The sequence below is a fragment of the Penicillium odoratum genome (genome assembly GCF_028828045.1).
Source record: "Penicillium odoratum strain IBT 22623 chromosome Unknown utg000008l_segment0_segment0, whole genome shotgun sequence".
Classification (NCBI taxonomy): Eukaryota; Fungi; Ascomycota; class Eurotiomycetes; order Eurotiales; family Aspergillaceae; genus Penicillium; species Penicillium odoratum.
Window position 1 is genome coordinate 58,986 of NW_026643150.1, and position 24,159 is coordinate 83,144.

Sequence of the window (24,159 nt, forward strand, 5' to 3'; positions counted from 1 at the left end):
GCTAAGCCGACGAGTTAATGATCGGGACTGAGCACGCGGCGAAATTCATAACTGGATCAATCGGAGTAGCCGCTTTCGGTCGGCAATTCTCAAAGTGAGTATAAAGCTGATTGTTAGAGGGAAAAGCGGTATCACACTATAAGTAGGACACGATGATATCCTCATCTAGGGCGTAGGCTAAGGTAGGGAAATCACTAGGCCTATCCTGTGGAACGTCTGCGCCGTCGTCGTAGAGGTCGTACTGGTCATTGGCTTGGTAGGCCTTAGGCTCGGCTGAGTTATTAAACAGTTTATCCTCGATGTAGGGGAGCGCGATTGGCTCTAAGCTTCATCCGTGTCGCCCGGGTTGGCGTCCGCGAGGAGGGCCCTGGGGCGGTTATACGCTTGGCGATTGTTCTGTGATGGGTTATATGGCTTGTCCGAAAATAGAAGCTAACCTCGAGGAGCTTATAGAGCTGCCTAAGCTTGGCTAAATTGCTGTGGCTAAGGTCGGTACTGTGTGTAGACCTGACGCGAGGGCTGCGAAGCCTGAGACTGAGAATCTTAAGACTGGGGCGGCGGGGGCTGGTGAGTCTGGTACTGGGTCTGGTACTAAGCTTGGTAGTTTTGCTGTGAGACGGGCTGTAGCTGCTGCTGGTACCTAGACCTATATTGGGTCTGCGTACTGGTCCGGAGTGGCAAATCCTGACGCCATTACTGGTTAGTGTTGGTATTAAAGCGCGACTTGTAGCCAAGTTGCGGACGGGGGGCTTGGCGGGGAGGCTAGGTAGACAAACGGTTGCGGCTTTCTTCGGATTAGCGATGCTAGTTCTCGTAGCAGAAATCCAAACCCTTCATGAAGTCCTCGATTTTGTCGCTTAGCCGGCCAAGGTCACGCGCCAAGGTAGCATCGATGCTCATCACGATTCTGCAGATCTGGTCCTTGGGGTCAGTCATACCAGTAGACCTCAGCAGGGTGAGCATAGTCTGTGCGTGAGATCGCGCTGAGCGGTGCTCGCGAACTTGGGTCCAGTCGTACTTGTAACGGTCAAGCTTAGCAAGCGTTGCTATACGGTCGGGTTTAAAGCGGTCTCTGAGTAGCTTAAACCAGCCATCGTCAAGGGGATAAGCTATAATATATTCTTCTCGTTATCTGTCAGTTCCTGGGAATACCAAGCCAGTGCTTCAGCCTTTAGGCACGAGTGGATATTGGCGCGGACGACACGCTCGGACTTAAGCCGGACCAAATCACTGAGGCGGCTGATGAAGGTGAAATCGTCAGAGTAATGCATGTTGTCTCTAACTAAGGTGAAACCGCCGTCCTTATCGTCTAGGCCCGGATTAAAGAATCCGATTTCAGCTGGCTTCCACGACGTATCTGGCTTATCGTGGGGAGCGAGGCCATCGTGGGTAGGGCTGCCACGGGCCGGGTTGCGAATCAGTGAAATAAACTCGGGGTTGGTAAAAATCTCAGTGAGTATCGCTTGGACATTAGAGCGCCCGTTCTGGTGCTCGTTGTTAGCCATCCTAGGGATTGGCAGTAACTGACTAGGAAAAAATCTAGGTATAAGTAGAGGGTCAGTGGAGGCTGAAAGATCAGCGGCAGCGGGTGGGGTCCCACAGGAAAGATTCGATTCAGGTTCAGCGGAGGCTGGATCAGCGGTAGCGGGTGGGGTCCCGCAGGAAAGATCTGAGTTAGGGGAAACCTGAGTGTACGGTAACCGTACAGGGGAGAAATCAGTGAAGCTGATAGTGCTGCGTGAAGGAGCAGCGGGAAGTGACCGAGTTTGTTCGGTCTGAGGGGTAGTAGGACGGGAAACTGGCACAGGGGAAGAAACAGATATACCCGCGATGGGCGAGTCAAGGTGACGTTCTGGCTCAGACGAGTCAAGCTGGCGTTCCGACTGACGAGCGTAGTTTCGAGGACGGCCAAGAGGACGACCAGGCTCCGAGTCTGATGCAGGTGGATCAGGGGGGCAAAGGGGATTTGAGAGACGAAGGAAGTTCTTCGTGGCTTGGTTTAAGCAGGAACGATCGATAGGCCAGTCAACTGGGAAATCAACGCAACCTGGCAAGCGGGACGAAGGCACCTTCCCAAAACATGAGATCACGTGCTGGACACGGAAGAGAGTGACAGAGTCAAAATCCTCAACCCAGGGGGCAGGAAGGTCAGCCAGGGACGAGCTGATATAACTATCGAGCTGCGAGGCGAGTATCAAAGCCGATCTTGATGCTTTGTCCAGCGAGTCCATACAAGCTCGGGACAGTGGGTCCAGGCGCGGCTTGTGAGTGGTTCGCAGGGTGGTCAGGGGGATTGGGATTGGTGCGATCACCGCACCAGCGCAGGCTCGGCGCAGGGGAAAAACGGGGCCAATACCAATCGGAGGACCCGAAAGAAACGTAACTAGGACGTGCTACCAACTGTTACGTTGATGGAACGAAGGGCACTGAACCAGACGATAATGAGTAATAAGCATGGAATAGAGTAAAGGGTCATCAGGAAGAACTAAGCTACGGAACGGTCACGTGTTGGCTTATAATGGGTCACGTGCTGTAACAGTTCTGCTGCGGGATCTGATCCCGATTCTGATGCCATTGATCGCGGCAAACGGAGCCGTGGAATTAGCCGTTCTTGCCTGTCGAGTTGCAAGGCAAGAATCCTCTAGTGTGGTAGGGTGCACACGAATTGCATACACAGTCATTCTTCAGGTGATGGAAAAGAAGGGGGAAAAAATCGGTGGGGGGGCGACGAAACTCTTGTGGACTTTAATCATCGACCTGACAGTATAGTAGCCCGGATGAAATACCCGCGACGCCATTGGCGGTCAAAATGTTGGTCAGAATTTTCAGCTCGTATACCACAGCCTGGGCATATTAAAATATAGTGGGAAAACTTATCTTCGGCATTTTTGTGTCATATGACTCTAGTTAACTACGTCCTCGGGAGTCTCTCGGGAAGAATCAAAACACTTATGATCATCCCATTACTGTTGGAGACATTGTTATCACCGCATTCCTGATTTTGGGCTGATGTTCGATCTGTCGGCTCACGTAAACGGACGTATTTTATCGACCAATGGGGTGCGTTCTCGAATGTGTAACAGTCCGATTTCTTCTCTCCACCCCTACCATGGGTTTTGTGTGTAAAGCTGACTAATAGTGAGCTATTTACATAATAATTCATATCTCCCAAGGCGACACGATCGCCTCGTCGGCTGGCATAAGGCTAAACCTAAATAGGCAGCTTTACTGCAATTATCCATGGCCCTGAGTTACACTAACCTCTACCTTGGGTCCTTGACTTAAGTGATGCATCAATTTTTTATTTTTATTTTTTCTCTCTGCTCTGAGAGGGGCACTTTCCTGGATTGCTCCTTGGGATTTTGATGGATCAATCCAATTCAGTTCCTTAACCCCCTTTTCCTTCAACATCCACCTCTCCCACGCCGTCCACGAGGGAACGAGCTTTATCCTAGGGGCCGTCGACTACATCGAAGATGACTTTAATCATGACAAAGATTCTTGTGCGAGAACTTGGAATGGGATTGTTATGGATTCTTATAAACCGACTTTCAATTATTGTTGAAGAAATAAGGAAGAGTCTATCTGTTGAAGTACAGTGATTAAAGTCATCATCTATTGATCGCTTACATGGTTTTGGTCTCCGATGTTGAACGTTGAGTACCAACAATGTAACGAGATCGTCTACCTACTGTAGTGGGGAGACTCGGTCCCTGTACGGATTACCATATCGTTGCGGGTCATATTTCGTCATGTAAGGGAAACGGTCATATTAATACGAACTTAGGACTAGTTACAGAATACACACTCTTACACACCTCTCACCTTTGACCTTTGTCGAGGGATCCACTGCTCTCCGAGGGCGACCTTCGGTCGTGGTGGGTTTTGCTGAATACATCCGATTCGTGCGTCGTCAGAGCGTACAGCCAACGAGCGTTCCCCTCTTCACTACATATCGCCGAAGGTGAAGGAGGAATAGAAATGGTAAAGAGCCCAGCGAGCGATTTAGCTCCCGTGGTTACATTCTTTCTTTACCGCTTCCTTATTCTAACAAATAAACCCCGATCTGCCCATAAAACCGGTCTTACCTCGACACCGTGTCCGTGTCCCTGCCCCACTTGAATTTCTTCGCTTTCGCCTTCCAAAGACCCACTCCTAGTGAAAGGCATAAAACGGGTCAGTACTAGAATTCTCTATATAGTGTGCCACCTTCGCAACCTTTGAGAGAATCTTGAAGATGGCATTCAATAAATGCCAAGAAGTTAATGTACAACAGGTTTGTGATTCCTTCAAATTTGATTTCTGCGCTACTGACGTTGTTGCAAGTTCAAAACAGAGTGCCAATTCTGCTCAAGTCCAGTTATTCGATAAAGTTGTGGCTAGTATCGCTTCGCAGACGGAAAGGAACGAAGTCTTGCGGCCATAAGGTAGACGATTTCCCATTAAATTCAAGTTTTGTTTAACTGAAGAAGGATTTGCGGCATTATGAAGTCGTAAGGCACGGAATTGGGTATTGAGGATATTAGTAGTTACCTTCCGAGTATGGACTTTTAAAGATTGGCAACATGTGAACCCCAATTTTTATTTTTTTTAAATAACACAACTTCAGCCTGGAAAGGAGAAAAGACCATGACAAGAATCCGGGTGACCAGCAGAACCCACGTTATGGCAGTTTGAACAAAATCTGGGTGGGAAGATGGAACAAATTGTTCCCCATTCTTCCCGATCCTGCTTTCTTCCAGAATTAGGAGATTTTCACGAGACTGGCGCCTCCGAGTCATGGTACTTGCCCAGCTTGAAAAGCTTCTTGGCATTTTCGCGTCCAACCTTTACATAATTTCCTGTACCGCCCAAAGCTTTTTTGATGTTTTCGGAATCTTTATCCCACCATCCGCAACCGTTTTCGATGGTTTCGTAAGGGTAATCCACACTGAAAAGGATCCGGTCTGGTCCCAAGTATTCCGCAACATACTTGAGAGTGGGTGTCGAGAAGTGGCCGCTGGTAGTAAGATAGATATTGTTCTTGAAGTAGTAATAAATATCCTTCTTACTCATCACATCGCCAGCCTTCTTGGCGAGGGGTCGCTCAACATCCTCTAGCCAATGATTGATACGCCAGAAGTCGAATGGAATATGTTCGCCAAGATGGCCAACGATGACGTTCAGATTTGGGAAGCGATCAAAGACACCATTGGTGATCAGGCCCAACAGGTGAAGTGAAACACCATTGGCAAAGCTCAACGGAGGTCCAACGAGGTACTTCCGCTGGGCATATTGCTGCTGGTAGTACTTTCCCATTGGTGCAGCAGGGTGAATGTAGATGGGAACATCCAATTCACAAACCACCTTCCAGAATGCGTCATAGGCTGGTTGATCATAAAAAAGATAGGTTTCACCATCAGGTCCGGCATGCTGGACATCGTTGAGCAAGGCTCCGTGGAAACCGAGATCTTTCACGCAGCGCGTAAGCTCCTTGCCTGCCTGAACTGGGTCATGCATGGACAAGGCTGCGAAGGCTCCGAGACGGTCGCGGTGATCCTTGGTTTCCTTGTGGATATAATCGTTGACAACTGTGGCATGTTTTTCGGCAGTCTTTGGGTCTGTGATACCTTGAATACCGGGAACGGTCAAGGAGCAGATTGTGTAGCCGATTCCATGAGCATCGGAAACCTTCAGGCGCTCTCCGGAGATGGACTTGATCTGGCGCATGTATCGTTCGAGATCAGGTGGAGCGATGTACAAAGCCGCCTGATCACGGCTCTGGTCTGCCAGCTCCGGAATCTCATATGCTTCCTCCAAGGAAATTTTGCCGAGCATATTGGTTGTATAGTTACAAAATGACTTGTAGATAAAAGTATTCGAAGATAATGGTTGATCTACAGTAAAAAGATAGAGATCAGGGATCCTTTTATGTCAACAAAATAGCCATGTCATGATGTCATTTACAAAATATAGTTTACGCAGTGATAACGCATACCGGCCAGGCCCAATTTGTACAATTTGTGACATGGCGCATGGTGGTTTGAATCTGATTTTTTCAAGCTCTTTAGAGGACTCGATTGAGTTTGATTGAAATTTGGTAGGGATGTAAGCCCTGGATCCGGCCTTGATATCTTGGCAATGGCTCTATGATTTATATACGCTTCCGATATTTTCTCACCTCCCAAGCCCGATTGCTTCTAATGCCAGCTGATAAGCTTTCGATCGAGTGAAGTATAGTCCGTCCCTTGGATAATGTCAAATTGGATATGATAGCTTAGGATAGTCGGACGCATCATCTTACGGGCATATGCGCGTCATGAGTTAATGTTTTGCCGCTACCATTATACTTTTTCATTTCTGGATCAAGTGTTTCTTAATACAGTATGCTGATAGCTAGTGGTTCCCAATTCAAAATGACGTTTATAAAGATTTTTTTGATAAAATCCCTACTGAAAGCATCAATCCGGTCTCTGCGCACTCTCACTATCAGTCTACTCGTAAACTGAAATAAATCATCGGGTGAAAGTTGAGATACGGGAGTACTGTACAAATATCTAGCAACCCACAGGATTTTGTTCGTGACAGATCTAGTCCCCAACCCTGAAGTCATATTTATTCTGAGCCTAATAAGTCTCAATTGCAGATACCAATAAGATGTTGCGTCCAAAATTTTCAGCTCAGCTATTATATCTTGTCTATGACATCATCTAAGCGTCGGACTCGGGAGTAGACCTGCCAATATAGGACCGGAAAAAAAATATTTTTGTCCAAGTCCCATTTGCCAAGATCCCATGGGATTTACTAAGCGAAATGGGATTCCCATGGGATTCCCATGGGATCCTATGGGAATCCCAGCTAGATCCCATGCCCCACATTTATTGCATAATTGCCTATATAGGAAATGTATAAAATAATGTAAATTACAAAGGTAATTTTGGCTGTTTTGTCTTTGTTTCACTTTTTGTTTACTTTCTGTTTACTTTATTTTCACTTTTTGTTTGCTTTATATATACTATTTCTTTGAATTAATAGTAGAAATTTTCTTAAAGAAGGGCATAAAAAGGTAGGAATATCCTCTGATTCCCCATTTTTTCTCCAGAGCTTCAGTATGGCGGACCCAGTTACTCATTGGGTTAATAACCAAACCCCTAACTTTAGCTGGTGTATTCATAGTTTTCGCCATTCTATTTCGCAGTATAATCCTGCTGATGATCGACCCTTTCGGATTCAATGTCAGATAAGTGGGGTTAATACAGCACGTTGTGATGTGTGCTTTCGGGATGCTGATTCATGTGATATGGTAAGTGAGGATAAAGTGAGGTTTAAGTGAGGATTTAACCAATTTTAAACTACTAGGTCCCAGCAATGATGATTGGAGATAGTTGGGATTTAAACCTAATTCTTCAGTGGTGTGACTATTTTTGTGTTAATGAGGAGGAATATGAAGATGAATTCCGAATTGAGATTGCAGGTGCAATTCTGGACTTGGCAAAATGTTTTAATGCCTGTATTAAGGCTCATCTTGCTGCCTATGATCTGAATATTCGCAGAAAGGACTTAGCAGTATGTATTAATTTTCTAGTGATTCCTTATAAGTTTACTAACAAATCATAATTCATAGGAAAATCTTAAAAATTACGAACTTGTGGTTAACGGTCGGCGGCTAAATAATGCTCAATTTACTATTGCGCCAACACCTATCCCACCAGCTGTGACAGTTTCAAATGAACAGTGGCAAGATTTTCGAATTAGATGCTTTTTACGCCTAACTTGGGGTGATAAGGGATTTCATACCTGGGAGGCAGCAAAAAGAAACTTTAAACAGGATGTGACAGACCTTCTTCAGATGGACTATTGGCCAGCTACTTATAATCCCTTACTTGCTGCCTTCCCAGTTGCTATAGTTGATCCATTTTAATAGAGCGAGAGGAAAGTGAGAGGAAAGTGAGGAAAAAGTGAGACAAAATATATTTTTTAAAAAAAAGCGATGATTTTATAAGCTTTCTAGGTTTAAAGATATATATTTAAAGAGTATCTCTAAGAAACCATGATTTTAGGTAAAATGGGATTTTATTGGGATTTTCCTGGGATTTCCCATAGGAATCCCACTAGAGCCCCACAATATCTATAATTAAGCCAATCAGGGATCTTAAATAAAGATGCCTTTCCCCCCCTATTTCCTTACTCTCTCCTTTATTATTTTTTAAAACCCAAAATTCTGACAATCTCTAACATTAAAAGTCAAAAATTATGTTTCGACCTCCTACCCTATCCCAAGCTTCCTCAGCATTTGATAGTGAACCTCCCTCATTTGCCAATATTGACTTTTCAGAGACATCTTTTGATCAATATTCTGGGATCCTAGAGAGAGCTCCAGCAACTTTGAAACGTGCTGGAATTGGCCCCCTTTCATCATATATTCCATACTATATGGATAATCGACACGAATTCACCCGCTGGTGGCTTACAACAAATTATGGTGATAAAATCCGCCTAGGTCGAAAAGCCCTTAATTGGGAGTCAAAACGGTCATCATCTACATGGGATGGATTTCTCCAAGTAGCCCATGAGGAAACTGGGTTACCAAAAGCTCTCTGTCAGCTTTGTGACACAATTCTAGAGCATCCAAATTGGGTTCCAAACAGACATACTGGTAATGGTACATCTGGTCTTATACGTCATCTTCAATCGAATATTCATACCAGAATACTACAATCAGACCAACCAACTATCCATAGAGCTCTTACTCAGATGGTAAGTTATTAAATCACCTTACTTTCTTCTCACTTTCTTCTCTCTTTCTCTTTACTTTCCTCTCACTTTCTCTTCACTTTCTTCCCTCTTTCTCTTCACTTTCTTCTCTCTTTCTCTTTACTTTCTTCTCTCTTTCTCTTTACTTTCTTCTCTCTTTCTCTTTACTTTCTTCTCTCTCTCTTCTCTCTTTCTCTTCACTTCAACCTCACTTCACCTTATTTTCTATTGGCTTATAAGCCCCCCCGCCCCCCCAATTCCTAAAAGGATCACATCACCAGAAGCTTCATCCTTCAGGGGCGGCCAGAGCCTCAGGAACAGATCAAGCAGCCTAAGGCATCTACCCTTGGCAACTTCTAGGCTTCCCAAAAAGGATTGTTCCAAAAAACAAAGTGGATTACGCTATCAAAACCTCACAACTGGTCATCCAGGGAGCTCAAATATGGCGTTTCAAAATCCATCCGCCAGCCTCCAGTGACAAGTTATTCAAGCTTTCAGCTCCCAGTTACCAACAACCCTTATAAATTTTTTAGAAGGGTGATGCGGTTATCTTCAATGCCCAGTGGTATTGAAAATAACCACATCACCCTTCTAAAAATTTATGATTTCATTATTTTTTCATCAAATTACTATCAAATCACTATCAAATCATGTTTGAATCATTATCTAATCACTTTCTACCTATCTTAGAAACCTAAACCAGCTTTTACAACTGAAGGCTGGTATGATACTCTTTTAAAGTTTATCTCAGATTCAAAGTTACCTTTCAGAATTCTTGAACACCCTGATTTTGAGGCTGTTTTGAATTACTGCCGATTATCCCCCTTTCCACCACCAATTCCTGGTCGAACCACAATCAAAAGCCATCTGAAGTCAGTTTTACAGACTACAGAAAGTTCAATTCTTCGTTCTTTACCTTCTGATGCAAAACTTGCAATTGCCCTTGATTGTTGGACATCCCCTTTTCAGCAGGGATTTATGGCAATTACAGGGTATTTCATTGATGATTCCTGGGCCTTTCGTGAAGTACTCCTAGGCTTTGAGCCTCTAAGTACCTCACATACTGGATCCAACCTTGGAAAAAGGTTGATTAAAGTCTTGGAAAAGTATGGAATCTCAAAAAGGATTTCAGCAATTACTACAGATAATGCGTCAAATAACCAGACCCTCCTAAAATACCTCCGGGAAACAGGCATAAATCAAGACCTAATCAAGGTCCCATGTATGGCACATGTGATTCAGCTTTGTTTAAATAGTCTTTTGGGTGACTTGAACCTCCAGCCAAGGAATGAGGTTACAGAAAGAGTTTGGACAGATGAGCAGAGGAGATCCTTAATGAGGATTAATGATTCTATTATCAGGAGCACTCTCAAAAAGGTATGAAATCCTTACCCTTTCTCTCACTTTTCTCTTACTTTTCTCTCACTTTTTTCTTACTTTTTCTTACTCTCTTCTAGATTCGGGCCCTTACAGTCTATATCCATGCAAGTCCACAACGACAAAATGCTTTCAAAAGTATGAAAGAAAACACCGATCAACTACTTCTTGTCCAGGACGTTCGGACTCGGTGGAATTCTACATTCACTATGCTTGCCCGGGCAAAACGTCTCCGAAAAGCTATTGATTCATACTTTGAAAAAGACCATGAAAAATTTCAGCTTACAGCAAGCCAATGGAAGCAAATTGACTATCTTCTTTGTCTTTTACAACCTTTCTTTGACTTTACAAATGCTATGTCAAGGTCGAAAACTGCTACAATTCACCAAATCTTCGATGTCTATAATGCGCTATTTGGACATCTCACCCGCGCACAAGAACGACTTGATAAAAAGCAAATCCCTTGGAAAAAAGCCGTGTTCACAGCTCTCGAAGCAAGTCATGAGAAATTACGAAAGTATTATCATGAAATGATTGAAGCCAATTCACAGCCAAATCTCTACGCAATTGGTACGATTTTGGCACCTTCTCATAAGCTACAATATTTCTCTAAGTGGAATCTTGATTATCAGCAAAGATATCAAAACTCTATTAAAGAAAGAATACAAGCTTATCAAAATCGCTTTGATTCACAATCACTTCCAGAGCTGCAGCCAATATCTGAGACCTCAGATTTAGCATATCTTCTTTCCCGGCAGAAAACCCATGAAATCAGCACAGAATCTACTGAGCTTGATCGCTATTTAAATAGTGGTCAAGTAAGTATTGATCCTTTACTTTTTTGGCGACAGCATGAAAAGGAATATCCAATTCTCGCTCGAATCGCACGTGATACCCTATCAATTCCAGCAACTTCTGCAGGGGTTGAACGAATGTTTAACTATGCGCGAGATATTTGCCATTATCGACGTGGGTCTCTTAATGAGACGACAATTAGTAACCTTATGATGTATATGTGTACATCAAGGTTCGAATCACAGGTTGATTTTGATCGATATACTGATGAATTACTAGGGACTCAGCAGATATCACAAATTCAGATTAAAGAGACTTTTGATCTTGATCTGATTAGTGATGATGAGGATTATCATACAGATGATGAGGATTTAGTGTCAAATAGACCTAATCCTACCTTTTGCTCTCCTTTAACAGAGGTGTTAGCCAACCAAACCTATAGTCAGACTAGTGAAAGCCAGTTGATTATACCCCCTCTTCCTGCTGTTTCCCTAGATATTCATCAGGGTAATCAGGGTATACAAGATGAAAGTAGGTTGCAACTTCAACCAGACTTCCCTACTTCTTCACCTCAAATTCACTCAAGAAAGCACTCTTTTGATGAATCTAGTGATGATGGACTTCCAAATTCTAGCACTCAAGTTAGGTCATCAGGACGGACTCGAAAAGCCCCAAGATATTATGAGGGTTAGGATAAAGTAGATTGAATTTGAATTTTAAATTAAGATTTTCGAATATATCACTTTTTCCTCACTTTTCCCTCACTTTCTATTCACTTTCTGCTTATTCAAAAACTTTACTCCCCACTAGGGAGTAAATTACAATCTCTTCCATACATAGTCAATACAGCCAAGAATTTTCATCAAGTTATGCAGTCATGTGATTCTTCCTAATCTGGCTAGATCAAGTCCCATGGGATCCCATGGGACCACCCTTCTTGCCCAAATCCCAGAAGCAGAATCCCATGGGACTTACGTAAGTGGGATTTCCCATGGCTTAGCGTGGGAGTCCTACGTGGACCCATAGGTCCACGTCCCATATTGGCAGGTCTACTCGGGAGAGAACTTTTCTCGATCGGAAGCTTAGTCAGCTTGCATCGGATGCATCACACACTCCAGCCCGAGCTCGGCTTCGGCTGCCTGGAGTGGAGGAGAATGTAGACGTCACAAAGCTATTGTCTTTACATCAAGTATTGACTCAGCAGGTGTGCTTTGCCGAATTAGACACTGGCCTTCCACTTTTAGGGTAGGATATTTTCCTGGGATACATTAATTTACTATAACGGTTCTTCTAGCCAGTCGCCCGCATCGCTACTTCGCTGTCACTAAAGCACGCAAAGCCTCGGTCTACGGATGATTGGATGTGTCTAAAGAAGTGAATAATTAATTCACAGCCATCTTTCAAAAACGTAGACCGTAGATGCGGCTACATTCCAAGTCAATGACGAGCGCAGGTCAGCTCACAAACCGACATCTGCCGTAAGGATGATGTCACACCATGTTACTAAACAAGCCACATTGAAAAATTTGAGAGAATTTGCGTTGCCATTCGTTATGAAGAAGATGAAGAAGGACCGGTAGCTAGACTGTTAGTTAGTACTCAGGCCTTAATTCTCCAGATCAAGGACGGAGACGAACACGATGAGTCATGGAGAAACATCGTCAATAGAAATGAGCCATGACTTCATCTTCAGTCGCGGAGATGTTTAAAAGAGAGATTTCACGTTGCATATGTACAGTAGCATGAGGTTGGCGGAGGAAGACGCAGCCTTGTGTGAGAAATAGCGACATCTGCATGACTTGCCTTCAGTTCCAATCCCTCGTTGACGGGCGCGAACCGGACGCTCAAATGACTTAATGAAAACCAAGATATTCGCACACTATACTGTCAAATTAACGTTGTACTTGCTCTTACAAGGTTCGATGAATTTTGCAGAGCCAGGCTGCCCTTCTCTATTGCTTTGCTGATCAGAAATTCACGAATATTTCAGTTTTGATATTGATGTTGAGATTCAAGTTTTTGGCTAACCATTCACGGTCCAACATTAAGTCAACGACTGCACTTTCAAATCGAGGCACTGTAGCGTATTATCGATTCAATAGTAGTCAGGCAGATGGTTGGGTGATTATAATCCAACGTATATCTAAAATTAGACTATCCATGTGCGTTTCATTTTTGCATTGAAGTAGCGCTTCATGAAGTTACATGTAGAATCAGCGAACGCGCGCAGAACATTTATATACATGATATATTGTGCTAGTACAGGACATGCTGCACTGTATCCCTTTACCCCTTTCTTGTTGTCCCAAACATTCCAACCTAGCGGATCAAATGGCATGAGTACATAACATTAGTATCATTTACTTCACAAAGCCATTGAGATTCCTTCGATTTTCTCCAAGCCAATCTTTCCTGCCATTTCACATGCCTCGGCAACCTTCTCTGGCATACTTAAGAATGGAGAATGCGAGCTGTTGCATCGATATTGGCTGTAATCGCCTAATAGACCCGCCATGGACTCTTGGACGGAAATGGGGATTGCCCGATCCTCCTCGCAAAACACATACATACACGGAAGATTATGCCAAGGCTCGTGAGAGACTCGATCCTCGAAAGCGGCACGCGAGGTGTGCACGAGCCTAAGGTTCCAATTTTCCTGGTCTTTTTCGGAAAGGTCGTGATAGCAGATTTCTGATGCCATTGATGCCTTGCAGTAGTTTCCCTAGATACTTTTAATGCTCCAATGAACCCTCATACAGTAAAAAGAAGAGAACATCACTTACGTCAAGTTGCATCCATGGTAACCACTTTCCCCCGAGCATGTCTAGCAGGCTAGTGCCTGATTTGGCAACAAACGCGGCCAGGTATACCAAAATGAGTACACCACCGTTACTGCTGTCCTTCTTCCTTTCTGCATATCCCATGCCTTTCACGGCATCAGCTCCAACCATTCCACCGTAGGAATGGGCAACAACCACAATTTTCTTGCCTTCGTCGGACAATTTTTTAATTTCATTTTGCACGAAGATGACATCATCCGTAAGTCCCTTGGATGGTGGCTCTGCACCAATAGATGGGAGTGCAACAGCCACGCTGGGGAAGTCACGAAGTGCTAGAGAGGCGCGGACATCATCAAAAACGTCGGGGAGATGCCAGGCTCCAGGAATAAGGAGAATGGTGGGTTTTTCTAAGGACATTGTATATGGGAGTAGGGTAATGCTTGATATACTGAAGGAAATGTTTTTAAAAATCCTCTTGAGATGCATACGAGTACTTATGGATGCTCTTAGCCGAACATGTTTTTCGGAAATCCGGGACTGAATATCGGCTATGTCAAGGGGCACGGCCTAAGAGCCTAAAGAGGCAAGGCTTCCGATAGCGAGACCTCCTAATGTAGTCAATCAGCTGTTTTTTCATGCTTTTAGGCTTCATCGTCTCAAATATTTTAGTTATTCATGCATCTATGACGATCACATTATTGATTCGAAGATTGGACGTTCCTTTAAGCCACTCAAATCCGTTTCCGAAGTGGGTATTTCCCCCCAAGCCCAACGATTAAGGTTTGTCAAACCGACAGCCCATTTGTGGATATGAGAATGCGGGGTATCGGGTAATCTAAATGGAGTATTCGGGTAGTTGACTGCGGGGGGACTGGGACGTTATGAAATATTGATTCCATAATCGATACGAATTACTTACATAGGCTTCATACATTTGGCCAATACAGTAGGACTATTGCTAGGAATTAATTACATAGTTTAGTAGGTTTCGCATACTTATTAATAGGATTCGGACGAGCACAGAGATGATGGAAGGAACCGAGCTCGGGAGTCAGGAGCCAAGCCTGCTAAGCGCTCTTGGGTATATGGTTCGATACTTAATCCTTGAGTCGCAACTCTTGATACTTCTTAAGGCTCGCGTCATCGTATTCGCTTGGCAAGATTTTCTCTCGAGATGGGAAGTTGCTCGCTATATAACGCCTATTTGTTCTTGAAGCTATAGTGTCAGCCATGCTCCGCGGGTATTACTCAGGTTGATTCAACGCCACGAAGAAATATCAAGATCGGATCACGAAGTATACGTCCAACAGAGAATCTAAAAGACGAACAACATGATCAGACTTAACGCCTTAGTTTATCTAGATTTATTTTTCCTAACTGGGGTAGCTGTAAACGCTCCCAGTCGAGTAAAATGTGCTCCACCGTCAGATCAAAGGGAATCATGGCCGGCGATAGCATAAATGTCCTACCTAAGATCTGGCTCTGAAGTATGTGAATGGCTTTTCCATCATTGTATATTGTATTATACCTATCACTAGAAATACTTTTGGACTCTGACAGAAATTGTCACATATTCTGTAAAAAATACAGATAGCCTCCTTCAGATCATACATCAGAAATATCTCGATTGCCTTGTTCAGAGTGTTTTGAATGTCGAGGAAACGACACCCTTGGTACTCCTCTCGAATCCAGATGCTCATTATCCGCCCTATCACCCAGCACCGCATTCGGGGAAGCCAGTCGTGCAAGACGCTTTAGTTCAACTTGGAGCCCTGCGCTTGAATGACTGCAAACATAATTTTTGAGCGTCATCTGTTTCCATTCCCGTCTAGATGACGCATTCGACCGGCGAGAGGAATATTTTTGCGCACCGCGGGCCAAAAAGATATGTACAGCTGGGACACAGGAGCAGATGAGCCCAAATCCTATCTCAGCGTTTCTATCAAGTCGGTGTCAGCATTTGGAATTATTGATCTTTCGATCTTTTGCGGCCCACTGACCCAGAAAGTAGAACTCTCATGAAAACTGACGGCAAGGAGATGCTTCCTCTTTCATTGACCACCAAGATAAGTCGATAGATACTGAACCCAATTGCGAGACCTCCACAACCCAGCATCAGAGCTGCTTTCAATTTTTTGGTTCTCGGGAGATTCAATGGCATTGTAAGCGCCAGGGGCAGAAGCAGAATCACCATATCACTCGTAACGCTCATAACTGCATCAGCAATGATAACCGCTGCTTTATTCAAGCAATGGTTACTGTTGTTGACATCGGTCCAGAAACACGAAATCGGACTGCAAATAAAGACTTTGATGAAAAAAATGATCGTGTAGTAGATAACAAAAACAGCAAATATTGAGTACACACCAATGACTTGCGTCTGGTATAGTGTGAAGATTCTCGCAAGGATCGAAAGTAAGGTGGTCTTGACACAAAGAACCAGCGGGGGATAAATCACAGTCAAGACGTAATAAAGCTGCGTGGGTGTTAGTCAGACGTCAGGGCCAGATATTGCAATCAGTTTTCTACTATACCTTATATAATCGAGTGTTCTGAGATTCGGTTGGCAGTGATGGTGATTTTCTTTCACCGTAGGCTCTGTCTGAAGAACACATGGAAGTTAGTCAGGGTACCCCTCTAGATCTGAATAATTGAGCAATGGGCCCCACATAAAATTACACATGTGCAATACGCCAAAAAAAGAATCTTTGAGCTGATGTCAATAATGTAGTCCTAGGAATCTTAGACGTGTGCATGTACCCAGGATAGAAAGCAGAAATCTGGAAAACTGGTCAGCTTTAGGGTCATAATCTTCGCAAAGAAGCATATATAACCTACAATCTTCTATATCGACGTGTGGCTTCCATCTAACCGCCACGAACAACCGGAGCCCAACTAACAGGGACACGATCGTCATACACAGAATCTGCGTCACTAGGCTAATTGTTCGAAGATCTTCGTCAGATTCTTGTGACATCTTAGACAGTCTAGCCGATTCACACCGAGGCTGTATTGGCTTTAGAGAATAATTAGTATTGTAGTAATATTGATTAAGCTCCACAAGGCAATTGCGTGTGATCGAAACTTCGTGGAGGGGAAGAAGGGGAGTATTGGTTGGTAAGCTCGAGTCTGGTTATTGACGTCATCGAGACCACTTTGGTTTAGGCATTCGGGACCACCAATTATTACGTGGCGCTTCATAACATGATGAAGGTACTGTGTTGCTACACGAACGCGAAGTTAAGATGGTGGGAATTTAAGTAGCCGCGTGTTCACATTTCGGCTTACAGATGGAGAGAAGACAAATGCACAGAAGGCTACCCCAACACCCCAGAGTTAAATGACATGCTAGGCTGAAGGGGCAAAAGTGGCGGCCTTCCATTTCATCCTCTGTGGAATTTGTAAGCGCATTTTGATTTTTTGGGGTCACAGGTTCGGTGTTTTGGTGCAGGTCTAGTACTGATGCTGTTGTAGTTCAAAAGAATGATTAAATTATATTGTTATAGAAAGAATACGTGAATCTATATATACAATGAGAAGATCAAGCTAATTTCCAATCAACGAGAGGGCACTTTAGTTTTTCTTATCAAAGATGGTTTTCGCTTTAACGTAGTTTTTGCGATATAAGGCTGGTGCAGATCAGAAACCAAACCGCAACATCCGGATTAGTTCGAGGTTTTTAGATGGTTGATCTTCTTGTTGTATATACAGCCTCACGAATTTCTGCTGAAACAAAAATTTCAATATTCCATTTTAACTACAAGAATATTTCATAAGCCAATAAATACCAAGGCAACCCTTGTGTCGCGAGAAGTAGACAACCCTGCAGGGAGTGTTGCAAGAACAAGCTCCCTTTAGCAATGTACAGAAACCTCTCCCTGATACTAGAGATTAGTATTCGAGTTTTCAGAGGCTATTCAAAGAGACCAAACCCTGGAATTTCACTCCCATAAGTTGATAATCATGCTCATCGGAACATCGGTGTAAAATGGTATTCTATAGATCCGTGGATCGATTATTCTTTAGGTGCTCCACCAAAGCTTCCCAGATATCATGTTGGCGGTTTGACGGAAACAGTGACAGGAATTTTCTGACAACAGGTTAAATTAGGTGGTGGAATCATATTCGCGAAATGTTCTATTCACAGCGGGCATTTTCTCACTATTCGGCCCCTACGGGGGCGAATAGGGACCAATTTATCAAAACTCTCTGAACACGTAATCAGGGTCGAACAGCATGTACCAATGGTATGGGTCACGTCTGTGTACTTGTCTGGTATTCTCTAGTCTCCACCACAGCAATTTAACATGTGGTACGCTGACTAATAAAGTTGATTTACATGATCCATTGTTCCGACATTTTGTTTATCTGCACTTCCGATCTGGATCCTGTTGTAGCTCTTGGAGCTACGTCTTGTATAATAGCTTACGCTAGACCGTCCGCCGACCTGCTGCCGGATCAATTAGAAACCCTCTGAACCCGACCCGATCCCGCCGGTCTTCTCCTATTATAACCCTGCCAGCCTGCACTCTGACACTTGGTAATCTATATACACATGGGATAATCCTTGCCCCATAGTATAAGCTCTACTTCTTTTAAACCCCTGATTGGTTAGATCAAGATTATACTAGTCAATATAAGATAAGCTTAAAAGATCGGATCAAAAACTATCAAAGCAAATCTACTAGTCATACTTAGTCTGTGCCATAACCCACAAATGGGTAGGTAAAGTCAACCCGCAACCCGAACCCGCAAAACCCATGGGCTGGTCAAGTCAACCCGCAACCCGCATGGGGCGGGTTGCGGGTTCGGGTGCGGGTTACCCACGCTAGCCCATCTTTGCATAATTTTTTGACACTATACCTAAAAAGGATGGATAAATCCAATTTTTTATGTAATAAACCACTTTTATGTACAATTTTATACATAAATCTCTATGTTTGTCCTGTTTGACGACCCATTGGGTAACCCATAAACCCGCGCGGGTTTCCCATCAGAACCCGCAACCCGCATGCGGGTTAGACAGACCGACCCAAAACCCGACCCATAGGGAGGATGGGGCGGGTTCGGGTGCGGGTTTCTGCGGGTTACGGCACAGCCTAACTATGACCCTTTTTTTTTTTGCCCATACTAAAGAATCCCGCCCTAATTGTAATGCAGTGCATTACAATTACCCCCATGGGTTAGGCTAATGAAGTCTATACGGCACAGCCTAATCACAACTTCGTAATACTATAGTGAGAAGGTATCACTAAATTTCTACCGTCCTACTTCATACCGTCTTAAATCCCAGTGGCCCACTCTGCTCTCTTAACGTCCTGCCCCAGATCATCAAGCCTATTGGTATGAAAGAAGCCACAGCAATGATACCAGCTTGCACGCTAAAGCTATTCTTGACGCCCATGGAATTTGCCCAATTCACTTGGAAGTAACTCACGATGAAGCCACCAGTAGTACGTGCCATGTTTATCCAAGCAGCAACCTCGCCGCTTCCTTCAGGATAACAGTCCACTCCATAAGCGTTGACAGCAACTGTGGTGATCATTATACCGAACACATACAGACCCCATCCCAAAGACGTGATCATATAGTGGTACCCATACTCTAGGGCAAATCCTAACAAAACGATACCTGCTACCATGAATGGCGTTGATATGATCGCAGCCCGAAGCCTGACTTCCGGTTCGAAGTGGCCATGATGCTTCTTGATGTAGCGATGTGCGATGAGATCGTGGATATAGTGACCGCATAATTCACCCAAAAGGGCGGCAACGATGGGGGTAAAGTAGAAAAAGCTAGAGGATAAATATTAGATACTACCGCTTGACATAACAATTCAAAACATCTGCAACGAATGAAGATCGACAGTCAACATACGAAAGTGAACATACCCAATCTGTTTTGGTCCAAAATTATAGAGCGGGGTCAAGAAAATCGAGAGCGTCGCTAGATAACGGTAAGTTCCCAAGAAAAAGAGAGAGAATGATCAGAACATACTATTGATCCCGACAACCCAGGCAAAGGTAAGAAAGTAAAAAAAAGACATCAAAAGAATTGGTAGTTTTGTAATCACTTTAACTGGCCGGAGAAGAACATCGATAAAAGTGTTTGGCTTGAGTAGGTTCACACGGCGCTGGTGAATGCCGATAAGCGTCGAGATCCGTGATCCATTAGAAGGGACGTCATGGGAGTTTCTGTTGTAGTACGTCTCGGGAACGAAGAGCACAGACAGTATTAATGCAAGACCGCACATGGCAAAAAACAGCCAAAATGCATCGTTCCACTTTTGTGTCGAGATGATGAATGCTGAGAAAAGGGGACCGAGATATGGACCTAGAGAGGCGAGGTGTGCCAATCAATACGATGCAGTGCCTCAGAGAGGGAGCCATGCTTACTGAGAATGATAAAGGCTGCCCATATATTGATCTTCCTTGCTTGTTCATGAAAGAAGAACATGTCTCTAATAAACATCAGTCCACCCCCTTGAGCGACCTATTATGCGTTAGCAACGGTATCATCAAATCGGAGAGACATAAAACGGCAAGCCGGTTGGGAAGTGGAGGCTGGGCCTGAATCATGTTGGGGATACCAACGTACCGTAGAAAAAAATCCATTCAGAATGCGCGCGGCCATGAAGCTTTCGAAATTGGTCGCACCGGCACACCAAGCGGCGGTGGCTGTGGCAATGACAAGGAACCAGAAAAGAACGGGAAGGCGGCCGAAATAGGCAGACCCAGCGACAACGAAAATACCACCGACTCCGAGCATGAACACATTCCCTACCTGAGAATGGTTCACAGTATCTGGGCTTATGCCCCATTCTGCCGCTTGCGGGATCAGGGTGACTGCGCCCGTGGCAGAACCATAGTCTGCCAGCATGGCAGTCCACGATATAATGAGAAGGATGAGGTGCTTTTTGAATGAAGACCAGTTCAAAGGATCTTCCGGATCCGAGCTCGGTTGCGGGATGAGGATCGTGTGGCCGTCTTTAGCTAACTTGCTATTGAGACAACCCGAGCCGTTTTCTGCGTCGACAACATGTCCATGATCATTTGCCTTGCTTGAAGTGGCGAGATTGATATGTCTCGCAGTGGGTAGTTCATCTACCTCGTCCTGCTTTTGGGGAATGTCACAACTCATCGTATAAGCTTTGGGGGTAAAGTAGAGGGGAAAAGCGACAATATGAAAGAAAAGGCTAGGATGAGTTGAGTTACTGGTCCGAGAACGACTATTTATGACAGATAGCTGATATGCACGCGCTTCATGTGGCGCATGATCGACGTGGGTAATTAGACTACCCCGCAAATCCCTATGAGAGTCAAGGACGATTAGATTAGCTGAGTAAGGCTTAGCAATATATAAATAATCAAGGGCATCTCTGGACCCAAGACTTGTGGCCAATGAAACATAGTCTATTGAAGAATAAACTTCCTTGGTGTTTCTTTCCGTGGATCAAAATCTACCCCTCTTACTACTCGGGTACCCTCATAAAGCGGTGGAAATGGAGGCTTCTGATTGGTCAGAGAATTCTTCCGGATCAAGATTGTTCCTACGATGATTTTGTTATTGTTTTTACAACTCACCGCCTTCCTGAAACCAATCATATTGTGGCTTTCTGTCGGTATGGATTTGACTAGTTTGCGTTTAGGCTTCGGCAAATGGGGCCCCATTTCAAAATTTCAGAACCCAACCCAGTGATAGAAACCCATGTATTAAACGCCCCCAATTCAAACAGGGAAATTGAAAAGCCGCAGGGCTAGCGTGGGTAAAGCACCCAACCCATCGGGTTTGCGGGTTCGGGTTGCGGGTTGGCTTGACCTACCTATTTGCGGGTTTTGGCACAGACTAGATATACCCTATACCATACGCTTATATTTTGAAAATAGCTATTATATTAATAAACATATATATTATCTATCTATAAATAGGGATATTTCATAAAAATATAAGAAATAAGGTAGAAAATAAGTTAAGTGGTACATGTTCTTACCAAAATGCGGGTAAATAACAGAATTAATTTCAGATGACTCAGCAGTTTATATTAAGAAATCAGACAGAATCAGGCAGCAATGGGCCGGCCCATGTAGAAGTCTAAGCCCACACTATTCCCGAACCCGATCTATGAAAACTGAATATAATGACCCAAGAGTAAAAGTGAAAGTATCCTTAGAGTCAGCATCAAATGACAACCCATCCTCCCCATCTGCGAACGCAAAGACAAAATCGTACACGAGCCGGGCGATCACGCATCGAAGCTGCATGAGTGCGAGCTACTTTCCAACGCAGGAGTACCGACCTGAAGTGTCATTAGCACATCAATTCCAATCTCAATGAGAATAACTGATATATCTACCTATTTGAAATGGGAAGTATGCTTCCTCATGCTTAGAAAAATCATTCTTTCCTTCCAGCCAACGCTCCGGAATGAATTCCGAACCGGAGGGAAAATAGCGCTCATCGCGCTGAAGCACATACTGCGGTATCACAACGATCGTATCGCCTGGGATCCAAACTTCCTCAATATGTAGACCATGTGGTGAAGTTAGTATGGGGTTAACGCTAGGCACGGCAGGCTTGAGGCGGAGGGTCTCGTTGATGACGGCTTGGAGGCAAGGAAGGTGGCAGAGCTTCTCGTTAGTGAATTCCGAGGTATCGGCTTTACTTCCAAAGGCGTTGTCAAGTTCTTCTAGTAGACTTTGGTATGCAGAGGGAGTCTTGACCAGATAATATAGTGCGTGGGCGAGGGTTCTGGCCGTGGTGTCACTGGATTTTATGTTGGATTAATTATTTTTAGGGCCTTTAGGATACCTGACGGACCTTCCGGCGATGATTATGAGACGGCCATCGTCGTTGAGAGCCTGGGCGCCTGGTGGAGCAACTTGGTCTTTCTCCTCGAGGGCTTTCACTAGCCAGGAGATGACGTCTTGCGGGGTCTTGTCGCTTTTCAAGCCCCATTGCTGTGGTCGCGCGTTAGAAATTCAACTTGGTACGTAGGAAAAATCATGGAGGGATTGTTGCGTAGAAGTTGCATCTCAGGCCCACCTTTTTCTTGTCGAGTGGTTGATTCTGTCTGGAGTGGATCTGAGTGGCAAGAACATTCACTTTGTTTTGAACGCGGGGCTCGTATGATGCTAGTGCTATACAACACGTACATCTATTAGCTACTACGCAATAAGGGGCAAGAAGACCATAGAGGAGAGTTTGGATTGGAGTCTATTACCTTCATGTTGAATGCACGCTCCCAAGCTTTTCGCCTGCGACGGTGGACCATGGGATCTCGCGTTAAGTTCAAATAAATCTGTGCATTATCGTCTGACACATGGCTATACCATGGAGATTTTGTGCAAGGCGATTGTGGCCCATGTAACGCGGGCACGGCTGATAGCCGATCAATTGAGATCTCCCGGGACCTGTACGCACAAAGTCGCCATACTGTTGGTGCAATTTTTGGAGATCCAGGTGGTACTGAGTTTGTTTAATCCCCTGCTGAAGCGGGAACAGCCGGCTCAATTTAGCGTCCCATGGGCCTGGAAACCGACTGAGGCGATGGAAAAAGGCGCGGTAGATCAGGATACTGATCGCGAGTCCGAAATTGAAACAACATGCGGCAAGCAGGGAGCGTCCAATCACACAGAATGTGCCCAGAGAGTATACACAGATATAGGTGCCGCACAGGGCCAACCAAGCTCCCAGGTACAAGGCCAAGAGTGACTTGATACGGTTGTCGATTTCCAAGGTGCGAATGCACTGATGAAATGCGGCCCCGAGCACTGTGAAAGTGGGTGCAATCTGCGAAGGAGCTGGGCTCAGCAGTGTCGCGAGGGTCGTTGGCCAGGCCATCTCTTCAAAAATTGGGGGCTTTACGGCGTGAGACTTTCTCGCCTTTCTCTCGTTCTGGCCAGGGGCAGCAGACACAATGGCACTTGTAATCTAGACACCATTCTCCAATTCCTTGAGGGATTATCGTTCCTTGGAGGATTATCGGATAGAAGTGGGAGCCAGAAAAGGAAACAATCAAGTGATTCGGTACTAGGGGCAATCCAGTGTGCCGGGAAGCGGCGTAATAGTCGATCCTTCGGGGCACCAAGGATTTAGCGCTGCATCAGCCCCGGCGCTATGTGCCGCGTTCTCGAGCCTTGTCCAATATGAACTCGCAATGTTCCGGGAATTGATATGTTTTCTAAGCTGTCTTCCTGATTAGAAGGGGAAATTATCGCTTTTCCTCTAATATGACAGAGTCCTTGAGTTTTCCTCGATGTTGGAGTGGTTTCCGCGGCTAGCGAAGGATTGAAGGAAAGGCAGATGTTTTGTCGATCGCATGTGTATTCGCGGCCAGCCGCTCATTAAATTCCAACGCCCTGGATCTAAAGTGTTGGTTAGACCAGGTTATATTATTGCGAACTTCGCCCTGTTCTCTGTCTTTTCTAGTCATTCTTTTCGGGCGTTGGCTCTCTCGCTCTTGTCCTCGTGAAAA

The 24,159-nt window shown here is 44.6% G+C and overlaps 7 protein-coding genes across 7 annotated transcripts; all 7 read right to left on the reverse strand.

The window, feature by feature from the left end:
- Positions 1-136: 136 nt before the first annotated feature.
- N7520_010255 (uncharacterized protein) lies at positions 137-963 on the reverse strand (the record flags this gene model as incomplete). Its single annotated transcript, XM_057144188.1, has 2 exons — positions 137-273; positions 831-963. The coding sequence occupies 2 exons, from the start codon at positions 961-963 to the stop codon at positions 137-139; spliced, it is 270 nt and encodes an 89-aa protein (XP_056989942.1).
- Positions 964-1,109: 146 nt separating this feature from the next.
- N7520_010256 (uncharacterized protein) lies at positions 1,110-2,231 on the reverse strand (the record flags this gene model as incomplete). The annotated part of the gene is made up of 1 exon (XM_057144189.1): positions 1,110-2,231. The coding sequence occupies one exon, from the start codon at positions 2,229-2,231 to the stop codon at positions 1,110-1,112; it is 1,122 nt and encodes a 373-aa protein (XP_056989943.1).
- A 2,524-nt stretch (positions 2,232-4,755) lies between these two features.
- Positions 4,756-5,817, reverse strand: N7520_010257 (amidohydrolase family protein; the record flags this gene model as incomplete). Its single annotated transcript, XM_057144190.1, has 1 exon — positions 4,756-5,817. The coding sequence occupies one exon, from the start codon at positions 5,815-5,817 to the stop codon at positions 4,756-4,758; it is 1,062 nt and encodes a 353-aa protein (XP_056989944.1).
- A 7,453-nt stretch (positions 5,818-13,270) lies between these two features.
- On the reverse strand, positions 13,271-14,102 carry N7520_010258 (alpha/beta hydrolase; the record flags this gene model as incomplete). The annotated part of the gene is made up of 2 exons (XM_057144191.1): positions 13,271-13,627; positions 13,689-14,102. 2 exons carry the CDS (start codon positions 14,100-14,102, stop codon positions 13,271-13,273), a joined length of 771 nt encoding a protein of 256 aa, XP_056989945.1.
- A 1,391-nt stretch (positions 14,103-15,493) lies between these two features.
- On the reverse strand, positions 15,494-16,285 carry N7520_010259 (uncharacterized protein; the record flags this gene model as incomplete). Its single annotated transcript, XM_057144192.1, has 3 exons — positions 15,494-15,610; positions 15,682-16,161; positions 16,220-16,285. Coding segments are annotated over 3 exons (663 nt in total), but the record flags the coding sequence as incomplete, so codon positions are not given.
- A 2,672-nt stretch (positions 16,286-18,957) lies between these two features.
- N7520_010260 (MFS transporter) lies at positions 18,958-20,825 on the reverse strand (the record flags this gene model as incomplete). The annotated part of the gene is made up of 5 exons (XM_057144193.1): positions 18,958-19,480; positions 19,577-19,631; positions 19,683-20,018; positions 20,081-20,177; positions 20,283-20,825. The coding sequence occupies 5 exons, from the start codon at positions 20,823-20,825 to the stop codon at positions 18,958-18,960; spliced, it is 1,554 nt and encodes a 517-aa protein (XP_056989947.1).
- A 1,130-nt stretch (positions 20,826-21,955) lies between these two features.
- Positions 21,956-23,525, reverse strand: N7520_010261 (cytochrome P450; the record flags this gene model as incomplete). Its single annotated transcript, XM_057144194.1, has 4 exons — positions 21,956-21,981; positions 22,039-22,448; positions 22,503-22,642; positions 23,106-23,525. 4 exons carry the CDS (start codon positions 23,523-23,525, stop codon positions 21,956-21,958), a joined length of 996 nt encoding a protein of 331 aa, XP_056989948.1.
- Between the last annotated feature and the right edge of the window lie 634 nt (positions 23,526-24,159).